The sequence below is a fragment of the Muntiacus reevesi genome, chromosome 19 (assembly GCF_963930625.1).
Source record: "Muntiacus reevesi chromosome 19, mMunRee1.1, whole genome shotgun sequence".
NCBI classification, from domain to species: Eukaryota; Metazoa; Chordata; class Mammalia; order Artiodactyla; family Cervidae; genus Muntiacus; species Muntiacus reevesi.
The window spans coordinates 30,133,066-30,156,758 of NC_089267.1; the positions used below are offsets into that span (position 1 = coordinate 30,133,066).

General features: G+C 44.3%; 1 protein-coding gene across 2 annotated transcripts in view; it reads left to right on the top strand.

Annotated features, from left to right (window-relative positions):
- Positions 1-17,786: 17,786 nt before the first annotated feature.
- FAM184A (family with sequence similarity 184 member A) overlaps positions 17,787-23,693 on the top strand; it is a 120,147-nt gene continuing 114,240 nt past the window's right edge. The window contains exon 1 of one of the 2 annotated variants that reach the window (XM_065911419.1): positions 17,787-18,048. In XM_065911419.1, coding sequence (XP_065767491.1) covers positions 17,890-18,048 — 159 coding nt within the window. In that variant the 5' untranslated portion in view covers positions 17,787-17,889. The remainder of the gene's footprint in view (positions 18,049-23,693) is intronic. The other variant, XM_065911416.1, reaches the window with a different exon arrangement.

Below are 23,693 nucleotides of genomic sequence, written 5' to 3' on the forward strand. Positions count from 1 at the left end.
CTGAGACACTGGAGAGTAGGACAGGAAGAAGAAAGAGGAAAAGAGGTGGAGAGCTGAAAACTAAGCTCTTTTACTTAAGTGAATAAGCATTTTTGAAAAAGGAAGTAGCACATTTCAAGTTGTGAATAAAATCCGTCATGAGGCAGAGGTGAGGGAGAACAGCGTGAACCCCTGGATGGAAAGGATGGAAGATAATATTGTTGTTCTGACCCAAATAGTCCTTTAAATATAAAGTTTCTAAATCTGGACTCTTCTCATTATGGTCTCTTCTGGCCCCTACTCCTAGTACTCCCCTCATTCCTTCTTAACCCCATTCCTCATCCCCTCAGGGTGACACATCAAATCTTCAATTAAGGGGGAAAAAAAAGGGAGCTTCAAGACAGTATGACAGCTTTGTCTGTAAGTTCTGAACTTGAATGGGCTGCCTGGAGACCAGCCCACATCTACCAATGCCAAGGACAGGCCACGACCCAAGAGGAGCAAGTGGGGAGGAGAGACATGGATCCAAACATTTACCCAAAGTGCTCTCTCCCCACACAGAATCTCAGCCTAGATCCAGGCACAATACTAATGATACCCATAAGCACACTACTCTTTTCTTCCTTTTCTTCCATTCTCTGGAAGGATGGAAAATAGGCCAGAAGTTCACCAAAGAATAGAAAAACCTGTATTATTTCTCATCTACGTATTTTAGTGTCTTCTCTGGGAGAGGCCACCCTAGATACTGTCATGCAAGGTGAACCAAAGTTCTATGTTCTGGACACTGGATTTTGGAGCAAGAGATTGGACAAGTGATGATTTGCTTAATTCTTCCTCATAGCTCGGTTGGTAAAGAATCTGCCTGCAATGCAGGAGACCGCAGTGTGATTCCTGGGTCGGGAAGATGTGCTGGAGAAGGGATAGGCTGCTGGGGCTGCTGCTGCTAAGTCGCTTCAGTCGTGTCCGACTCTGTGCGACCCCATAGATGGCAGCCCACCAGGCTCACCCTTCCCTGGGATTCTCCAGGCAAGAACACTGGAGTGGGTTGCCATTTCCTTCTCCAATGCATGAAAGTGAGAAGTGAAAGTGAAGTCGCTCAGTCGTGTCCAACTCTTAGCGACCCCATGGACTGCAGCCCCCCAGGCTCCTCCGTCCATGGGACTTTCCAGGCAAGAGTACTGGAGTGGGGTGCCATCGCCTTCTCTGAGGGATAGGCTACCCACCCTGGTATTCTTGGGCTTCCCTTGTGGCTCAGCTGGTAAAGGATTCTTTACCAGGGGGACCTGGTGAAGGGACCTGGGTTTGATCCCTGGGTTGGGAAAATCCCCTGGAGAAGGGAAAGGCTATCTACTCCAGTACTCTGGCCTGGAGAACTCCATGGACTGCATAGTCCACGGGGTCGCAAAGAGTTGGACACAACTGAGTGACTTTCACTTTCACTTTCCCCAATAACTGAACACAGGTTAACACACACACACACACACACACACACACACACACACACTTGACAGGAAGTCACACAATCGCTCAACCCCTAGGAGCAAGGATCTGTCCTAACTTCAGCACTGACTTTATAAAATGTACATAGATTGTTTCTTCTCTCCCTCAGTGCCCTTGAGGAGGCAAGGGTTACTCTGGTAAGAATAAATAGGGCCCATAACATGGAAATATTAATTCAAGGAGACCACTTACTGGTGTTTGGGACTGGCTTCGGTGCTGAAGCAGATGCTCTTAGTAAGCGGCGCCCCCTCCACTCTGCCCACCATTGATTTTCACAACAGGAGTAGTGGACGTTCTCAAGCCTGATGACGGAGTCCCATCCCAAGTGCCCTCTTTATCTCTCTGACTTCCTTTCTCAAGTCTTTCTCTGAAGCAGAAAGAGCTTATACAGCTGTGAGCAGGCTAAGCTCAAAATGTAAGGAAGGAATGCGCCTCAGGCATGTTTCAGCCAGTGGGGCATGGAAGCCCCGGGGGGTAAGTGTTTCAGCCTCTCATTGACTAGAGGAACAATACTGAGATGTTTTCCACGTGGTTCTTCAGAGGCTCCTCAGAGACTCGAGCTCTGTTTTTCTCAGTGGTGATTAGCTCCATAATATACCTTTTGCCGACTTTACTCAGCCCCTCTTCCTTTCTCCCTCCCTCCCTCTTTCTTTCTACTGAGGTTTAATTGACATGTGTTATATGAGTTTCAGATGTGTAAAATGATTCCCTATTTGTATATACTGCAACATTATCAGCATAGTAAGTCTAGTTAACATTTGTCCTCAGACGTTGTTAGTTTTCTTTTCTCTTGAGATGAGAACTGCTAAGAATTATTCTCTTAGCAACTTTCTTTCTTTTTTTTACAAACAGTGTTGTGCTTGTGCTAAGTCACTCAGTAATGTCCGACTCTTTGCGACCCTGTGGACCATAGCCCGCCAGGCTCCTCTGTCCATGGGACTGTCTAGGCAAGAATACTGGAGGGCGTTGCCCTGCCCTCTTCCAGGGGATCTTTCTGACCCATGGATAGAACCTACGTCTCTTGCACCTCCTGCATCGGCAGGCAGATTCTTTACCACTAGTACCACCTGGGAAACAGTGTAATAAGCATAATTTATTACATTAAGAATTACTATTTCAGAATAAACATCATTTATTTCACCATATGCTCCTGAGTAAAACCATGTTGTCTTGATAGTTGAATTAGGCTCTTAACACCACTAGGAAACAATAACACCCCGTAGGTTTCTGCATGATACCCAGGCCTTTCACTGTTTAGTTTAATTTACCGACCTTTTACAATAACTTCTTACTCTTGTTCCACCTTACAGACATTAATAGTTGATAAATCTTTCAGTGTACCTAATGTCAGGTGATATGATCCATGAAACTTATCCTTATGAAGAGCTATTGAATTCTACCTAGTCTCTCTTTAAGCCCTGCTGCTGCTAAGTCGCTCAGTCGTGTCCGACTCTGTGCGACCCCATAGACGGCAGCCCACCAGGCTCCTCCATCCCTGGGATTCTCCAGGCAAGAACACTGGAGTGGGTTGCCATTTCCTTCTCCGATGTGTGAAAGTGAAAAGTGAAAGTGAAGTCGCTCAGTCACGTCCAACTTGTATCGACCTGATGAACTGCAGCCCACCAGGCTCCTCTGTCCATGGGATTTTCCAGGCAAGAGTACTGGAGTGGGGTGCCATTGCCTTTTCCACTCTTTAAGCCCAGTAGAAGTTAATTCACCAATGTAACATTTGCTGAGATACACCAGGTGTATATACAATACTGATGGTTACGGAATGGGATATCTTAAGATGATTCATAAGAGGCCAAGGAAACTTGTGACATGTCTTGTATGCTTACAGAATGGGAGAGGGGCCTTTATGATGCTTTCTATAGTTCTCCAATTCAAATTCATTTCTTATTGCTTTTCTAGAAGCCTTGCCTATGACAAAGTACTCACTGGGGTTGTTAAGAGTTAAAGCTGAGTATGAAATGATAGATTTGGCTTATCTTACTGACCTGATTTTAGAGTACAGGGAAATTGTAAATACGACTTTGAGATAAAGAACATGTATGCTTTTTAAAAATATATTAACTTATTCCAAGTATATTACAATAAAAGTTATTAGGGGAAATAAGATTTGATAAATAATTATTAGCTTTTTCTGCTGAGAATCAATGTAATATATAAAATTGAGTTATTCTATGTGCCTTTTAACACCTAAGTGCTACTAGTATGTTTAAGATTCTTAGAGGTTTTTTGTTTGGTAACAATACCTAAAAAAAATTCTCTCAATAGCGTGTCAGAGGTCTTAGAGAAATATGGACTTGAGAAGCCAATTGTATTTGCTAAGAACACTTAATCAGAAGGGGCATACTCACTGATGGTACAGAAAAATACAAATGAAATTTTGGGCTAACCTTGTACAAAACCATCACCACAGTCAAGATCATGAACATGTCCATTACCCATAAAAGTTGTCTCTTGCTCCTTTATAATATCCTCCCTCCTTCTGCTTCTCTGTACCACACCCCCTGTCCCCTCCAAAGGCTACCATCGATCTATTTTCTGCGTCTGTTACTGTGCATCTGCAATACTTTTATGTAAATGGAGTCATAAAAAACACACTCCATTTGGCTTCTTTCACCAGCATAATTATTTTGTGATTCACCCATGCTGTATCATGGATCAATAATTTATTCCATTTTATTTCTCTCAGCAACTTTCAAACATGTAATACAAATAGTGTTATTAACTGTAGTCACTAAGTTGCATGTTACATTTTCATGACTTATTTATTTTATAACTGGAAGCTTGTACCATTCATCCCCTTCACCCATTTTGCCCACCTCCATCCCTCCTCTGGAAATCACCAGTCTGTTCTCTGTATCTATTAGCTTGGTTGTTTTATTTTATTTTAGAACTTAAGTATATGTGAGATCATATATTTGACTTTTTATGTCTCACTTATTTTACTTAATATAATGCCCTCAAGGTCCATCCATGTTGTAACAAATGGCAAGACTTCATTTCTTTTTTAAGATGGAATAGTATTGTGTCACATTTTCTTTATCTATTCCTCCTTTAATGGACACTTAGATTGTTTTCATGTCTTGGCTATCGTAAATAATCCTGCAGTGAATGTGGGGGTGCATATAGCTTTTCAAGTTTGTGTTTTTGTTTCATTTGAATAAATTCCCAGAAGTAGAATTATTGGATACTATGGTAGTTCTGAAGAAGGAAATGGCAACCCACTCCAGTATTCTTGCCTGGAGAATCCCATGGACAGAGGAGCCCGGTGGGCTGCAGTCCATGGGGTCGCTGGGAGTTGGACATGACTGAGTGACTAAACAACTATTTTTAATTTTCTGAGGGATCTCTGCACTGTTTTCCACACTGGTTGCACCAGTTTACATTCCTACCAGCAGTACAGGAGGGTTCCCTTGTCTCCACATCCTGGACAGCACCAGTTATGTCTTGTTTTTCTGAAAATAGCCAACCTAAGAGGTGTAGGGTGATACTTCACTGTGGTTTTGATTTATATTTCCCTGATGATTAGTGATGTTGAGTACTTCTTCATGTGCCTGTTAGCCACCTATATGTCTTATTTGTAAACATGTCTATTCATAGCCTCAGCCATGTTTAAAATTGAATTGGTTTGTTTTTGCTTTTTTTTTTTATTAGAGTTGTATGAGTTTTTATGTATTTTGGATATTAACTTCATATCAGATAGATGGTTTGTAAATATTTTCTCTCATTCATTGATTTCTTCATCTTCCTTCTCTCAATACGTTCACACTCCTATTTTCTAGAGTCATCCAGAAAACTCAAGTCCTTACTTCAGGCTCTGCTCTCGAGGGACCCCAAGCTGACAATAATACCAGATAAAAGCCTAGAAAGCAGACCTCAGTGTAGTATGCTTAAAATGCTTAAATGTATGCTTAAATGTATGCTTAAATGTATGCTTAAATGTAGTATGCTTAAAATGATTTATTCACCAGTTAAATGGAAACAAAACCTCTGCTGCTGGTGGTAATTGTAATGTCCATACCTCTGGCCTCATCTTCCGTTGTAGCTCAGTCTGTAGAGTCTGCCTGCAATGCAGGAGAGCCATGTTCAATCCCTGGGTCGGGAAGATCCCCTGGAGAAGGAAATGGCAACCCACTCCAGTATTCTCGCCTGGAGAATCCCATGGATGGAGGAGACTGGCAGGCTACAGTCCATGGGGTCACAAGAGTTGGACACAACTTAGCGACTAAACCACCACCATCATACCTCTGGCATAAGTACCAAACTCTCAAGTGTGGTGGATAGGATGCAGAATAGGGAGCTTTGTTCATCCAGTATCTCTAATACTGGAATGAAAAGAGGCAATGGTAATCAAACATGGAGTGAAATTGGCTGGCTTTCATAAACTACCTTGCTGAATCACTTCAGTTGTGTCCAACTCTGTGGCCCTATGAACCATAGCCCGCCAGGCTCCTCTGTCCATGGGATTTTCTAGGCAAGAATACTGGAGTGGATTGCCATTTCCTCCTCCAGGGGATCTTCCTGACACAGGGGCTGAACCTGTATCTCTTAAGTCTCCTGCGTTGGCGGGTAGATTCTTTATGACTAGTGCAGCCTGGGAAGCCCAAATTGCCTTGTGCATGCTAATTCACTTCAGTTGTGTCCTACTCTTCGAGATCCTATAGACTGTAGTCCACCAGACTGCTCTGTCCATGGAATTCTCCAGGCAAGAATACTGGAATGCATTGCCATTTCCTCCTCCCCTGGATCTTCCCAACCCGGTTTCAAACCTGCCTCTTTTAAGTCTCCTGCATTGGCAGGCAGATTATTTACCACTAGTGACTCCTTTGTCAACAAAGGTTCATCTAGTCAAGGCTATGGTTTTTCCAGTAGTCATGTATGGATGTGAGAGTTGGACTGTGAAGAAAGCTGAGCACCAAAGAATTGATGCTTTTGAACTGTGGTGTTGGAGAAGACTCTTGAGAGTCCCTTGGACTATAAGGAGATCCAGCCAGTCCATCCTAAGGGAGATCAGTCCTGGGTGTTCATTGGAAGTACTGATATTGAAGCTGAAACTCCAATACTGTGGCCACCTGATGTGAAGAGCTGACTCATCTGAAAAGACCCTGGTGCTGGGAAAGATTGAGAGCAGGAGGAGAAGGGGACGACAGAGAATGAGATGGTTGGATGGCATCACCAACTCAATGGACATGAGTTTGGGTAAACTCCAGGAGTTGGTGATGGACAGGGAGGCCTGGTGTGCTGCGGTTCACGGGGTCGCAAAGAGTTGGACACGACTGAGCAACTGAACTGAACTGAACTGAGTGCCACCTGGGAAGCCCATCCAAACTGCTTTAGAAAGCTTAAAGAATGCTTTAAAGGAAGAGAGAGAGAGAAGTTCATTTCAGCCAACCATGAACTCATGGCATTTCATGAAAATCAGAGTCCTCCATGACAGACAGTTAAGAGACCCTGTGGCAAAAGGGCAGACAGCAGTAAAAGCCAGGTTCAGAGTGTAATCTTCAGAGTGACAGAATGGAGACTGTCTGCACATGAGGTTCTCCTCTGTTAAAGATGCCTGCTGAAGTGACAGCTTTGACAGAGAAAGACCGGGACTGCTACACTTGGGATGAAAGTCACTGTGAGAAAATGTATGTGCACTTTGAACCCTGGATGCTCTTGAGTCACAGAGGCTGTAGGAGACAGTCTCTTCCTCCTCGCTAGAGGACAGCAGTCCTCCTCTTGCCTTGAACAGATAAACACCTCCCCTAGATAAAGGCCTTGCAAGATGATGCTGTCCTCCTTGGGATACCCTCCTCTGACTCCTCCAGGTGCTTTCAGATTGACAATGTGAGTCAGGAGCTAGAATATCATAAGAGGGAAGTACAGTCTCTGCTATGGGAAGAAATAGCTAAGTGTTATAGTATCTGGTCAGTATGTACTCATGGGAATGAGGGAAAGATCTGTGGGAATAGATTAGAAAGTGTTAAAGTGGGACTTCCTGGTGGTCCAGGGGCTAGGACTCCATGCTTCCAATGCAGGGGGCCCGGGTTCAATCCCTGGTCAGGGTACTAGATCCCACATGCCACAGCTAAGACCTGGTGCAGCCACATAAATTAAATAAATAAAAAGAATTTTTTTTTAAGTGTTAAACTGAATAGTGAGTGGGATAGAAGGATGAATAGGGGAGAGTTTATTGGAATATACAGCACGACACAGGGCTTAACATCCTTTTAATTTTATCTGGAGCTTGTCACAACACTGCTAAGATGATAGTTTCAAGCTTGGATAAGAGGATGCAGAGATGCCAGAACGGCCATCAGAGTATAAAGGAAAAGGTCAGAAGGCTCAAGGAGATAGGCATATTAGAATAAGGTTTTTGTGTGAGACCCACTATCTGACTATGTTTCCCAGAATACTCCCTTCACTCGGGCAAAAAGAAATGCACTAGTATTTTTTAAAGCTCAGTTGTCACTGTTGTCTATGAACCAGGGTTCATAGAATAAAATGCTGCCACAGAAATCAGTTCTCTAGAGTCAATGAGAATGAAAAAATTCCTTGATATTAGAGGCCAAGTAGCATAATTAAACATCAAAGGCATAATTATTGTAATAGGCAATAAGATTAGATGGGTAACCAGGGTGCCTGGACCCAGGGATTTGGAATAATTGCTGGATGCTCTTTGTGTTCCTAGGGATAAGAGAGATAGGCAGCCTGCAAAAGTTTTACTTGATTTTCATATTCAGAAGAAAAAAAAGCAGGTGAGCAGCAGGCTAGGACCAGCAGCCATAGTAGAAAATCATAATTCTTTGTTAAGTTTCCATATCTCAGACCTTGAGCCCACTGCCTGAGGCGAAGGCCTCATCCCTCGTGAGGAAAGTCCCTGCGACTCCATTGTACCTATGTACATATTAACTCTTCAATTCTCCCCCCCTGTAAAACCTATGACCATTCCCAGATCTTTCAAAGGCTGTTAGACACAGAATATACAGTGACACAGATAACAGGGAACATAAACGGCCATCACGGCCCCATCAGTAAAGTGGGAGTTGAAGGAGGCCAGGGGATCTGTGAAGTCCTGCTACAAGCCATCTCCAGTGGACTTGCGGATCATCTTGTGGTCACTGTCCCAATATCTGAGTGTATAACTAGGATGGATATACTTAGTTACTGAACTCTGCATTCCTAACACTGAGAATGAAGTACAGCAAAATGTGGTCTCTTTTCATTTTAGAGGCAGCAGGGACCATGAGGGATATCCAGTTTCAAACTATTTTTGAGTGACTCAGAAAATTTTCCAAATTACATGGGTCCAAAGCAAGAGAAGGCTCTATAGCAGGTTCAGGCAGGGTGCAAGCTTCCTTGTATCTAGGACTATATGACCCAACAGATTCAGTGGTGCTAGAGATGTCTAACAAAAGCGTGGCAACTGAGAGCTCTGAGATTGTGAGTCAAGGCATGACTTCTGCTACAGGGAACTGCCCACTATAGCAAAAACAGTTTCCAATATATTCCAGGGTCCTGGTAGAGACTGAAAATATGACCGTGTGACATCAAGTGACTGCACCTAGAAATGTCAAGTCATCTAAGTGACAAGGTGAGCTTGCAGAGCAGCCACTGATCGTATGACAGAAATGGGACTTCCAGGATGAGGCCCGAGAACGTCCAGAAGGAACAAGTAAATCTCATAAGAGGAGTTCAGATTCCCACGTCACTACCCTCAGGGAGTCTCCATCAGTCCACACCCATGGCCTCCTGCGATGTTCCCTGTGACCAAGCGGTAGAGGAAGAAAAATCCCGAGTCTGTTTTAAAGATATCTTGACTCAGTATGTTGGTAGAGGTGCAGATGGCCTGCTTTTGCACTACATCCCATTCACAGGCAGCCCTGAGAGACAGTAGAGAGGAGGAGCCCTCACAGTTCTCAGAGCAGCAAGTAGGTACTTGGTGTATGGAGGGAGAACTAGCCTGACATAAGGATCTTTGCCTGTGCACTGGTGAATTACTTGGCTGACACATCAGAGGCCTAGAATGAGCAAGATTATAATATTTAGTGTAAAGAGGTTTGAGGAAAAGGCAAATGAAAATATCTAAAGGAGTAGAAATAAATGTGCCCATCTCTATGTCTCACATTAATGTCTGTCAGGGAGCATCTATCACTGAGGAGGCTCTTAAAACCAGGTAGGCAGGATTCTCCTCAGGCAAACGTCAGCCAGCTCCTATTCTGGACACCTCAATGCTAGTGCAATGAACCCATAAATATAGTAGTCTTGTTGGTAGGAATAGAGGCCATTGGTAATTCGTGCGTGTGCGCTCAGTCATGTGTGACTCTTTGGAACCCTCTGGGCTGTAGCCTGCCAGGCCCCTCTGTCCCTGGGGTTGCCCAGGCAACAACACTGGAATGGGTTACCATTTCCTCCTCCTGGGGATTTTCTCAATCCAGGGATCAAACCCACATCTCCCGTCTCTCCTGCCTTGGCAGGCGGATTCTTTACCACTGCACCACCTGAAAAGCCCCAGAAGAGATCATATGTGGCCCTAATAGTATTGACTCCTTCTCACCAAATTGATATAATTACCACTTCTGCAGAGGTTCTGACTCACCAGCAGCAAAGACCAGTACTAAGCACTGGGAAGAGACTCAATCCTCAAGGACACAGCCAGACACTTCACGGTGTTTATTACATCAGATCTCCCCCTACACCTCATGCCACAGAGGAGGAAACTGTTCATTGTTACAGGAAGCATCTCCTCTACTGGATATGTACTTGGCTTCCTTGCTCACACTATATCTTTCAGGATTATTATCTGAGAGCTAGGGTTAGTTTGGGGACAACATTCTGCATGGTTAAGAGTTGTCTTATAGGATGTGGTACATGTATTGAATCAGTGACCAATATATAATGCTATGTATTCAACAGCTAAAATATAGGAGGTCTGGAACCCAAGAAGGGGGAGTAGGAATGGTTTCTCTCACCAAGATACCCAGTAACAGAAATATTGCAGAATTTGTGCTTCTTGTTTCCATGTTCTAAGGTTTGATTATAGGTCTTGGTTACTGCTAAAGGTGGGAGGAAGAAAATCACTTCTACTAGGGGCTTCCCTTGCAGCTTAGTTGATAAAGAACCTCCCTGCAATACAGGCGACCTAGGTTCAATCCATGAGTCAGGAAGATCCCCTGGAGAAGGAAATGGCAACCCACTCCAGCATTCTTGCCTGGAGAATCCCATGGAGAGAGGAAATCTGGCAGGCTACAATCCACGGGGTCGCAAGAGTCAGACATGACTTAGCGACTAAACCACCACCACAGGGGACACAGTAAGAGTTTCTCAAAACCACCTATGACTACCATCTGCTCACTTAGGCTCTTTATTCCAGAAGTTCAGCAGCTAAATAAAGATTTTTTTTTTTTTTTTTTTTTTTTTTTTTTTTTTTTTCAGAATTCCCTAGCAGTCCAGTAGTTAGGACTCTCTGTTTCCACTGCCAGGGGCCTGGTCTGGGAATTAAGATCCCTCAAGAAGCACAGCCAAAAAGATAGGGACTTTTTCTGCTGGCAGGGTAATTGATCTAATTATGATGAGCATCTAGGATTTTTGCTAAATAATGGAGGCAAGGAGGAGTAATTCTAGGTCTCAACAGATTTGCTGGGATTCTCCTTATCCTTCCACACCCAGTGATGTTGTCGTTTGTTGTTCACTCACTCGGTCATGTCTAACTCTTTGTGACCCCATGGACTGCAGCACGCCAGGCTTCCACGTCCTTCACCAGCTCCTGGAGTTTGCTCAAATTTACGTCCATTGAGTCAGTGATGCCATCCAACCATCTCATCCTCTGTTATCCCCTTCCCCTCCTGCCTTCAATCTTTCCCAACATCAGGGTCTTTTCCAGTGAGTCAGCTCTTCACATCAGGTGGCCAAAGAACTGGAGCTTCAGCTTCAGCATCAGTCCTTCCAATGAATATTCAGGACTGATTTCCTTTAGGATGGACTGGTTGGATATTCTTGCAGTCCAAAGGACTCTCAAGAGTCTTCTCCAACATCACAGTTCAAAAGCATCAATTCTTCAGCACTCAACTTTCTTTATAGTCAAACTCTTACATCCATACATGACTGCTGGAAAAACCATAGCTTTGACTAGACGGACCTTTGTCGGCAAAGTACTGTCTCTGCTTTTTAATGTGCTGTCCAAGTTTGTCAAAGGTTTTCTTCCAAGGAGCAAGTGTCTTTTAATTTCATGGCTGCAGTCACCATCTGCAGTGATTCTGGAGTCCAAGAAAATAAAAGTCTGTCACTGTTTCCATTGTTTCCCCATCCATTTGCCATGAAGTAATGGGACCAGATGCCATGATCTTAGTTTTTTTGAATGTTGAATTTTAAGCCAGCTTTTTCACTGTCCTCGTTCACCTTCATCAAGAGGTTCTTTAGTTCCTCTTTGTTTTCTGCCATAAGAGTGGTGTCATTTGCAAAATTCTGACATCCTCAGCCTAACATGAACAAGGCTAAACACCTTAAGGATGAAGGCCTGGGTTTCCCTGCCAAGCAAGTAATTTAGACCAGCAGAAGTGCTAGCTAAGGGTAAGGAAAATCTAAAATGATTGGTGGGGAAGGGACCCAATGAATGTATTATGGCCTTTGCACCAGTTGCAGCAAGAGACATCTTGTTACACAACTGTCTTGCCTTAACTCCTGTTGAAAATTAATTAGCAGTTGGTCATGACTTAAAGAATTGGTGAGAGATTGGATGTTACATAGGGCAAAAAGAATTGCTCTGAAAGGTGTAAGTCATAGACTACAGCATATACTTTTGGTGTCCCATGCCATTTCCTTTTATTTCAGCAGCAGAGGTGCTGGACAGTTCCTCCACAGCCCCTAGAACCCCTCAAGTGCCTGCTGCACATCTTCCTAACTAACAGCTCTCTCCAAAGCCCCAGGAGCCAAATTCATACTGAATAACCAGGTACACTGAGCAGTCAATTCCTCTGGGAGCCAGCCTCAACCAGTGAGTGACAGGAGACAGTGGATAAAAGTCAGCCTTTTGTCCTTAGAAGGCAAATTCTGACATGCTTTCTACACGGTTCCTCAGAGAGTCCTTAGTGGGATTGAGTCCCAGTTCATCAGAATGGTAGTCAGATCAATAATGTATCCTCTAATGCTTTTCCTTCTTACTGTCAGTTTCTCTGGCTCCCACAATCACCTACCAAGTAAACGACCTGGTTCAGTTTCTGCTTTCAGAGAAACTCAAATGAAGCAGACTGGTAAGTCAGTTACCTGCTGATCATGATGTTTATAGAAAAAGTTGGCTTTGTTAATAAAGGAAAAACTAATGATATTTTTGGTGGCTGAAGTGAAGACAATTAAAATTCAGAAATATGGACTTCCCTGGTGGTCCAGTGGCTAAGACTCTGTGCTCCCAAGGCAGGGGGCTGTGGTTTGATCCCTGGTCAGGGAACTAGATCCCACAGGCAACAACTAAGAGTTCTCAGACTGCAGCCAAAGATCCCATGGGCCTCAACGAAGACCTGCCACAGCCAAATCAACAATTTTTTAAAGTAAAATAAAATTCAGAAAAAGTTATGAACTGTTTATTAAACAAGCCTTCCCTTGTGGCTCAGAAGGTAAAGGATCTGCCTGCAATGCAGGAGACCTGGGTTCGATCCCTGGGTTGGGAAGATCCCCTGAAGGAGGGAATAGCTATGCTCTCTAGTATTCTTGCCTAGAGAATTCCATGGATAAAGCAGCCTGGTGGGCTATAGTCCAGGGGTCTCAAAGAGTTGGACACTTATGTAAATAAGTTCATTTGTACCATTTTTTTTAATTTCACATGTGATATATGATATTTGTCTTTGACTTACTTCATATAATACAATAATCTCCAGGTTCATCCATGTTGCCGTAAATGGCATTATTGCATTCTTTTTCACGACTAGGTAATATTCCATTGTATGTCATATTCCACTCCAACCCTCAATTAAATTCTTAACTTTACATACTGCTGCCTGGGATTAATCTAGGTTTTCTGGAGCATGAAGTATATATGATTTGGAAAACTTAAGAGAAAAATACAAAAAAAAAGTTGTTAATATAAATGTTTACTAAATTTTATAACCATGTTATAACTCATGAGAACCCTTCCTGGATGGAATCATCTGAGCCTCAGTAGCTTCATCATCAATTGGTCTTCACAGCTACCACCACCACTTTCTTCCTCCCTCTCCCCACCATTTCTAACAGTGCAGAAAGTGTTGAGGGAAATTTGCAATCCTCTGAGACATCACTGCAAATACAAATCATATTGGAACATCAGTGTATGGAAATATTAGCATAAGAAATGTCTAGTTAGAGAATACCAGAACAGAGATTCTCTGATAAATAACTTTAAATTACTGTAAACCAGAGAGAGCTGGGGTTTAAAACATCTGGGTAATAATTCTAGCTTTAACTGGCTTTTAAAATTTGTGCAACTCAACCTTTTTGATGTTCAATATGTGTGAAACAACAGCCTCGGACTTGAAGTTCTGATCCATCTCTACTCCTCACTGTTTTTTTACTTTCAGCTCATCCCTTGGGCCTGATGCTTGCAGCCTTGGGTTATGACTCCTCCTCAAGGACAAGTTCTATCACGTTGTAGATGACAACACACCTACACCGATGCTGCTTTTCAGGTCTTCTCTTATAAGCAGTACTTACCTTCTCTTGTATTCAGATTTGATTACTCTCATTACCTCCCCTATTCTATATTCACTTGCAACTGAGTGAATTCACTTGCATCTCCACTTCAATGTCCCATAGGTATCTCAAAGATAGTATGTTCTACCCTGAATGCATCACCTGCGCCCACCTCTCCCTCCTACTTTGGTCCCCGTCTCGGGGGAGCCCTTGGCTACTCTCTCCTGCTCAGTCCCAGTGTCCTGCTTTATCTTACGGTTGTTTCAGATCCATCCATTTCTTTTATTCTCTCTCACCTGAATAAGTCCAATAGCCTCCCACTAACCAGCCTCCATGTCTAAGTTGCCCATGTAACCCATTTTCCACAGTCAAAGAATGGCATTAAAAAAGTGCAAATCTGATTATTGTAGTCACCTGTTTAAAGTCTTTTAGCAGCTCTTCACTGCCTTTTGGATAAAGTCCCAACCTCCTCAACAAGGCAAATAAGTTCTCCGTCATGAATAACCTTGCTACCTACTCTGCCTCATATTTTGACATCCCATCAAACTCTTTGCTTCATCCATTCCGTACAGCTTGCTGCTCCCTAAGTGGGTTCTGCCCTCTCTCACCCCTGGGGCTTTGCCCTTCCTGTGCTCAGAGCCAGCAGTCCACATCTGCTATCTCTCTTTATCTGAAGAACTCATCCTTCAAGGGTTCATTCAGACATGACCTTTTCATGTGTGTGAAGCCTTCTCTGACACTCCAAAGCTGGGTTAAGTGCCCCTCTTGTGAGTTCCTTTAATTAGCACTTACCACACTGTGTTGCACCTTACTCCTTGTCTGTTTTTCCCACTAGACTGATAACTTCTTGAGAGCAGACACTGATTCTTAGTGCTCACTATAGCCTCAGCATCTAATGCAGCACCTGGCACACAATAGGCTTTTGAGACATATTTCTGCATAAATCACCTCACAAGAGAAACATGTACTAAAAAAAGATTTGATGCCTAACTAGCTTTTCCTGTCTTCTCTCCTAATGCACAACTCCTTCACTAGATTTTTAAAAAGTGTGAATCTGGTGATGAGATTATGAATGTGTTGTATTAGTCTTTATGTTTCTATGTATTCTTTATAATTAAATAGAATTCTATAGCAGATGACCTGTTTTATTGTGGTCAGGTAAAACTATTAAATTCACAGAATGACACTGGGCGTCTGTGGAGCTAGCTATACTGTATAGTGATGGTGGGAACTCTTGTGATGGGGTTCAGAGTAAACTACCAGTGAACCAAGTTGCAGCCTCTAACTCCAAGTTAGGCCAGGAAGAGGTTGATAACTATCTTTTCAGAGGAGGCTCTTGAGGGATGAACAAGATTGTTGACTCAGTTGAGGTTACACATTGGTCTTATTTTCAGTCCCGTGTTCTTTCTACTGCATTATAGAATAAAAACAAAAACACCTTCTTTGCCCTAGCAAGACTTAGCTATAAAAATTTCGGGAAACTTAGGGAGCATTTGGAGCACATACTTCTGCAGAGAATGTAAAGGACATGAGGGTTCTAAAATGATTGTGAATCTTCCATGCCTAGAATTTGATGAAATAACCCACCCTAATTCTCTTTAATTTCATTTAATCATTAGAGCTTAAGAAGGGAGCAACATTTGCATAATATTAGTTTCTGGCCAGCTGCTCTATTCAGAACCTTGGAACTAGACAACTTATTTTACGAAAGTTCTATTGGGGGAGGGCTGAGTACCTAGCATCTGGGGGAAAAGGTAGCCAATTCCAAGCTTCTTTTCTGGAATTCCTACAGTTCCAGAAGTATTTCAAGATCCTAGTCCACCTTCACCTTGTAGGCTTAGATTTTGTCACAAATACTTTGCTAATATGGCCCCAATTGGATTTGTTAACAATCTCAGATCTATATGGTCCTTAGTTGTATGCTGGGATTCCCTGGTGGCTCAGATGGTAAAGAATCCGCCTGCAATGCAGGAGACCCAGGGTTCAATTCCCAAGGGTCGGGAAGATCCCCTGGAGAAGGGGATGGCTACCCACTGCAAAATTCTTGCCTGGAGAATCCCTTGGATAGAGAAGCCTGGCAGGCTACAGTCCATGGGATCCCAAAGAGTTGGACACGACAGAGCAACAAACACTAAGTTGCATATTAAAGAGAAATTACATGTTATAACAGGAGGGGATTCAGTCTTGCAAAACTGCATGAGAATAGATTTTTTTTAAACAGGCACAATTCTGTACTTTAAAAATTTGTGTTAAGAATGCCCTAAAACGACTGATTTACTTCAACACGGGACATACTTAAAATTTTTTTGATCTGCAGGAATAGAGATATTAAGAGATAATTAGTAGGAAATAATACATTTAATGGGCTTCCCTGGTGGCTTAATGGTAAAGAATCCGCCTGCCAACGCAGGAGAGGTGGGCTCTATCCCTGGGTTCCAAAGATCCCCTGGAGAAGGAAATGGCAACCTACTCCAGTATTCTTGCCTGGGACAGAGGCGGGTTACAGTCCATAGGGTCGCAAAAGAGTCGGTCAGGACTGAGTGACTAGGCAGCAACAACATATTTGGTAAGGTGAAACGCACAAGTAATGACTATTTTGGCCCAGCCTCAAATTCTTAAGGAGTTGACAACTTGTTGCAGCTTCTTTTTTCCTCTTTACTTGCAGCCAAGTAGATTTCATATACAATTATCTGGAGCTCCATTAGACTGGGGAAGAGTAGTCATGCAATGCTATACTAATGGATGAGGTGTGTCCTCTCCACTCATAGACACTAGGTGTTGAATGAAGGCCAGTGCCTGACACGTGGTAGGTCAGCCTAAGACAGTGAAACAATCACATTGGTGTGAGTTCGATCGGAAGCACAGGTCTGGGTCGGGGGTATTGGATTTCCCACAACTTCATCACGCACGTCTCTGGAGCTGAGGCCGTGCTTGGGAGGGAGCTGGATGTGAGTTTGCCGCTCTTCTTGGGGAAGAGCCACTTGGGCCCAGGGCACGCGATGATGCACGTGGAAAGGCTCGGTAATTCTGCACGCGTTCGGCCCACCGAGGGTCACCACGGCCCCGTCTTCTCCGGCCCGCACGGCACACAGGACTTACCTCCGGCCGGCGGCAGCTGGGGCGGAGTGGAGATCGGCCCCAGCTGCGGGGGAAAACCCTGGCTGCCCGCCCGGCGAAAGGCACCCGCACCTGCTGCGGGGCTGCGGGGCCCGCGGCGGCGCGGGGCGGGGCTTGGCTGCGGGGAAATGACGTCGCCGCCCCGCGCGCTCCGCGGGCCGCGCGCCCTGGTAACGGCGACTCCGCGGCTCCCGCGGCCTCCTCCGTGTCCCCGCCTCCCCCCCGCAGCAGCCCGCCCCGGCTCCTCCTCCCTCCGCACGCCCCGCGGCGGCCGTCTCGCTGGGTCCGGGGTGCCCGGTGGGAGCGGAACCTGCGGGGCCACGCTGCCCGCGTCGCTGCCGCCTGGCGCGAGCTGCAGAGCGGGCGAGAGCGGGTCGGGCCCCGCCGGGCCGCCTCCGGACCTGGGCATCTGCCCCGCGCCCGAGTCGCCCGCGGCTTCGGGCCGGCGGGGCCGCCCCTGTCCCTGGACGGCGGTGACCGGGAGATCGCGGGCGGGTGGGTGCGGGCGGCCGCGGCCGGCGGGCGCGGCCGGGTGTCGGGTCCGGAAGCGGCCGCCCGGCCTCCTGCGTCCCAGCGGCCGCGGCTCGGCGGGCCGCCCCCCGAGCGCGGGGACCCGCGCCCCGGCCGGGGTCTGCCGAGAAGATGGCGACCCCGGGCATGAGCTGGCAGCAGCACTATTACGGCGGCTCGGCGGCCAAATTCGTCCCCCCGCCGGCCGCCGCGCAGCAGGCGGGGCTCTGCATGGACTACAGCCAGGACCTGCACCTGAAAATGAGCAAGAAGATCGCCCAGCTCACCAAGGTATGGGCGCGGCCGCGGAGTGGGCAAGGCGGAGACCCCGTGCGCGGCAGCGCGGGGCCCACCTGCCCGCCTGGGAGGCTGCGCGCCCCGCGCCCCGGGCGAGTTGAAAGGTGGCTGTTCTGGAAACAGCAGCCAGAGACTTAGCTCCTAGAAGCGTTCAAACTTCGGTGCAATGCCGGTGGTGGTCATTGAAGCTAAGCTAAACCCGACGGCACGGCTGGGTTTATGGGGATTTGGACCCTGCTATCCTTCTGGGATAAGCCAGCACGCGACCAATTAGGATCTCCTTCTTTAACTGCAGAATGAGAAATCACTTTACTTTTGGTCTCGTGCATGTGCCAAGCCTCCACGAGGCTTTACACTGCTGTACTGTATGAAGCTCAGAACCGTATTTACCCAACATGACCTCGAGTCTTCGAAACTCGTCAGTACCTTTTATTGGTTAAGTCGTTAGGTGGGGAGCAAACCTTCCTGCCGATGAAGGAGGGGGAAACATACTTTGCGTGTCATTTTCAGGATTTAATGAGTCATACCGACAGAAAATCAAAGCTTTTTGTCTGCTTTGAGTTAAATGGTTCAGTCTATCAGAAGATAGTTTTCAAAAAGCAAATATGCCGGTAGATTTGGCCAATTGTAGTTTTAGAGTCGTCCTTGGCTGGTGAGTTTTTTCCTAGTTGAGTAAAGGTTGATGATGAGAATCAGTTGGTTTTTATGGAGCAGAAGCGATTTAGATTAATTACATTGCTCTGTTTAGATCTCATGATAAGTTGTTCCATGTCCATCAGGTGAGAAGTGATCCCTCTCCGTGGTTTCTGAAAGCCAGTAGAAGTGATGGACCTCAGTTTAGTGTTGAAGCGGAGTTGGCTAACCACTTGTTAGGAGCGTTGGTATGTAAAGAGAGGCGGGCATGGTGGGGTTTGCTGCTAGAAAATCTCTAAAGTCTGACTCACCTCCAAAATTTTCATTATATAATTCCATTACTAGTTGGTACTTTTGAGAGGGTGAAGTAAGACAAAGTTGAAAGAGAGGAAAAGAAGGAAATGGAAGTTAAAATGGATGACAATAAGGTAAAAATATTTTGGTGAAGAAATGTGATTGACAGTAGAAAGAAAAATAATGGAAAAGACTAAAGCATGAGAGATCAAATGGAAGATCAGAGGGAAAGGTACAATTGCCTAATCATCAGACTCCCCCACGGAAAGAGCAAGGCAGCATCTGGGGAAGTTCTGTTTGTTGGTATTTGGTTTTTGTTTTATGGCAGCACCATTTCACAGCTTGTTGTGTGTCCAGTTTTTACTCTTTTCTTTTGTAACTGAGAGTTCCCAGATTCAGAAATGGAAAGGCCCAGGAAGGAAAAAGTAATATCCCATCAGGGCATTTACACATTTGGGAGCTAAAAGCTGGGCTTCCTGAAATCATGTGTGGTCTTTAGAATACTTACGGTCCAGATACATACATATTTATTTATTCTGATTTTCTCTTATTGTGTGTCCAGAACAGCCGTTATTTTTATTTTAGATTGTAACTGTCTGGGGCCCTGCTGTAAGTCATAGAAACATTCAGGAAGTTGGTAGTGGAATTGTGTACAGTTTAACAAAAGAAGTTTCTTTTCTCTCTAGCAAACTACTTTTCTTTCTACTTTGGCTTTTAAAATTTCCTGTTCTTTTATCAGAAAAAAAAAAAAAATCACAACTGTGAAAGGTGGGAGTATTAATAGAAGTTCTTTGCACTCCCCGCCTCAGATGTGACAAAGCAGGAGGCTGCCGTCTGCCAGCGCTTGCAGCGCTGCTTGAGTGCTGCATCTGATCTTTACTGAGTATCACTGGGACTCTCTGATTGAGTGTTTACAGTTACAGTCTCTAAACACTCAGGCCACCCCCTCTGCTCAGGGCCTCAGACACTTAATCTCTGCTACTAGAGTTTCTCAACCTTGGCACTGCTGACGCTGCAGACTGAATAATTCCTCGCTGGGAGTGGGCAGGACTGTACTCTGTATTATACATGATGATACTATCCCTGGTGCTACCCAGTAGGTATAGTCCTCCCACGTGCATACACAATAGTGGCAATAAATTTGTCTCCAAGCATTGCCAAATGTTCCTGGTGGAGAGGGGTCAGGGATCATCCCCGGTGGAGAACTGCTGATTGACACTGAAATATCTCACCTGGGTCTCTCACCTCTCTCTCTAAAACAAGGCAGGAGAATGAAGCTGACTGATTATAGGACTCTTTCAGTCAACAGCCTTCAGTGTCTGAAAGATACACTTAAGACCTGCTGCCTTTATGTACCAGTTTGGAAACTGTCAATTTTATAATCACATACACTATTGTGGGCTTCCTTGGTGGCTCAGATGGTAAAGAATCTGCTTGCAGTGCAGGAGACCCGGGTTCAATCCCTGGGTTGGGAAGATCCCTGGAGAAGAGAATGGCAACCTACTCCAGTATTCTTGCCTAGAGAATTCCATGGAAAGAGGAGCCCAAATCCTATGACTATGGGCTTCTCTGATAACTCAGTTGGTCAAGAATCCGCTTGTGATGCAGGAGATCCCTGGTCGGGAAGATCCCCTGAAGAAGGAAATGGCAACCCACTCCAGTATTCTTGCCTGGAGAATTCCATGGACGGAGGAGCCTGGTGGGCTACAGTCCACGGGGTCACAAAGGGTCAGACACGACTGAGCAACTTCACTTTCTTTCTTTCACACTTATTGTAAATTCCATAAGAATGATGGGTAATATATCAACTTTTACTAAACTAGGAAAAAGCTCACCAGAAAAGGATGATCCTTAATTACAATTGGCCAAATCCTCGGTCATAGTTGCTCTTTGAAAACTTGTAGATTGAGCCACTTAACTAAATGCAGATACATGATTCATCTAAAAAGCCTTGTTTGACATTTTGTCAGGATAAGGAATGACTCATTAAATCCCAGAAATGGCATGCAAGGTATGTTTTACCTTCCTATCAAGTGTAGAAATTTTATTGGTGTCTGCTATATAGTGTTTTCACTCATGAAGAGTTTACTGAGAACATCACATCAGTAGAGGTATGTTAATAGAACTGTGGGTGACCTGACAATAGCTTATATTTCAGAATTAGACATTATAAAGATAACCATTAAAATAGGGTTTTATTTCTTTTGGAAATGAGTCAACAGAACTTACCTCTTCAGCCTTATTACTAGCATGACTTGGTAACTCTGACATACTGTCTTGAGTTAAAATGCCTATTCTACCATTTACTAGTTTTGTGACCTTGGGCAACTCATTAACCTCTGGGCCTTAGTTTTTTAATCTTTAAACGAGAGATGATGATACTGTAACTAAGATAGTAGGCCCTTAATTCAGGCTGTCACTGAAAAGACAAATATACCAGTAAGCAAAGTATTAGTAAAATACTGGCTAATATACTATTTAAATGCTATTTCTTTTTAAAATAAATCATCCTGCATTAATGGCATTGTGTGATACTATATTTCTTTGTGGGTTTTCTGCTAAAATCTTTAAATGTATATAGTAATTTTTCTAGTATTTTAATATCAGAGCTTAAAATATTCACATTTGCTGTCTGGGTTTGTAGTGCAGTACAAAATGCAATGCAATATGCAAGAAATACAATATGTACTTTTCAGAGATTTGGCTGACAACAAAAGGAGAAGGATGAAAGTAATCTACATTATAACATTACACATAGTAACTTACATTTAACTGACTAAAAAGTCTCTAAACACATCTGAACAGAATTTGTTCAGATTCTGTTTTCTGAGAACCTAACCTCGCCATCACATGGAAAGAACACAGCAGTTCTTTAAGCATCTTTTATGTAAGGGTGCTTCTCTGAGTGTTAGAGATAGATCAGGGAGCAAGACAGTCTCTGCTTTTTAAAGTGAGTCTATTATATTTTGGTTGCTCATGCCAAATTTTAAAAAGTACTATTAGATTTCTGAGTCGTGTTGTGGCAGATTTCTGGAATTGTTAATGACTGAGCCATTCTCAAGATAGAGAACCTGGATGGGCTGAGTTATGCTTTATTAGATCACATTGTGTACTTCTCTGCTCTCTACCATGTCAACTCTTTTAGTGTGTTAGGTTGAAAAGCAGGGCTTGTGAGATGAAATTCTAAAATGGTTTTATTTTTGTCATTCACTGTCCCTTTGAATTTACTTGTAAGGCTGTCATGCTCTCTGTCCATGGATAAACTTGACTTTTCTAGTTGCATTGAGATAATGCAAATTGTTCTTCAGTAACTAAGTCATAAAAATCTTAGTTTGATTATTGAAATGTCTAGTACCAACAAATTAAAGCCCCAGACTGAACCTGAATTAAAGATGAGGCTTCTTCCCCATGCCCACTTCCTAGCTCTGCCCATTGCAAGGGGGAAGATAATAACTGAGGGTTTTTTTTTCCTCCTGACTGGGCTTTTCTGTTTCTCCTTTGTCTTGCCAGCCCTAGTGTCTCATCCCTCCCAAGTTGGACAAGGAAGAAGGGAAGAGAGGAAAGAAGAGCAGCAACTAACTCATGCTTGATTAGTGCCTGGTGATTTAACTTCAACGCTGTCGTAGACTTGGCGTGTGTTGAAAGTTCTTTCTTTTACCTGTGGATCCTCTGCCTCCCATGTCAGCTGCTCACCTCACATTGTTTGACAATGAGAATGCATCTGTAGCCTGGCTGGTTTTTTATGTCCTCCTCGGCTTCCTGGATCTGGCAGGACCATCATGTTCATTTTGCTGAGATCTGTTCAAGCTCCAGGTCACCCCCTGGGTTGGACCCAGATGACATCACCCCAGCTTGCTCTGTCCACAGGCAGCACTCGTTGTTTGTCGAGAGGGACTCTGGAAGTGGTCCCAATTCAGCCGTCTCTCTTTTGCTCTCACGTGCCTCTTCATCTAGCTTCTTACCCTTTAGAATTTCCAGAGGTGAATCAGGTGCCAGTTCGATATGTTGTTCAAAGTGCTTGAGACAGATATCAAGCTCTTCAAGTAGTCCATCCAAGCCTTTTCCCCTAGGCTTTAGGTGAGAGGCAGGCATCCATCTCCTCCCCTCTCCACTGGCCGGCAAGGGCACTTGTTCTGTAGCTAGCTCCCCTGGGGGAACTCTTCTCTAACCCCCACCCGTACTCCCCACGAAGCTTCTCTCACTAGTGTTGAGGGTAGGAGGGAGCACATCTCAACCCTTTAGACTGCCTCCTTTGGAAATATTGAGAGTGTTCTGGCACCTGCTTTGGAATGTCAGTTGTCTGTGGTTCTCAGCAGAAACTTCCCTTTCAATATCCTGTCATTGTAGCTGCCCGTCCAACACTTTTTTGGTTGATTGCACTTTCGATATAGTTTAGTTCAGTTATCAGTTACAGACTGACTAATATAAGGTTGGGTCTGAGGTTCCAAAGAGCAGGAACAGTTACTTTGTGTTTTCTGTCCTCAGCATCAAATCCTTCTTAAAAGTCTTCTTTAATCCTCAACTTCTGTCTATCCTCCTGAGAACTGCCCTGAGCAACCTGGACCTTTTTAGGTTTGCCTTGCTCTGAATTACTCTTAACATTTATTTTCCTTACTTCTCGTTTGATACTTAATAATACAAATTTGCAAACAGTTTATTTTCATTTTTCTTATTTGACTGTAAGCTCCTCAGCTGTAGAGACTGTTTATCTC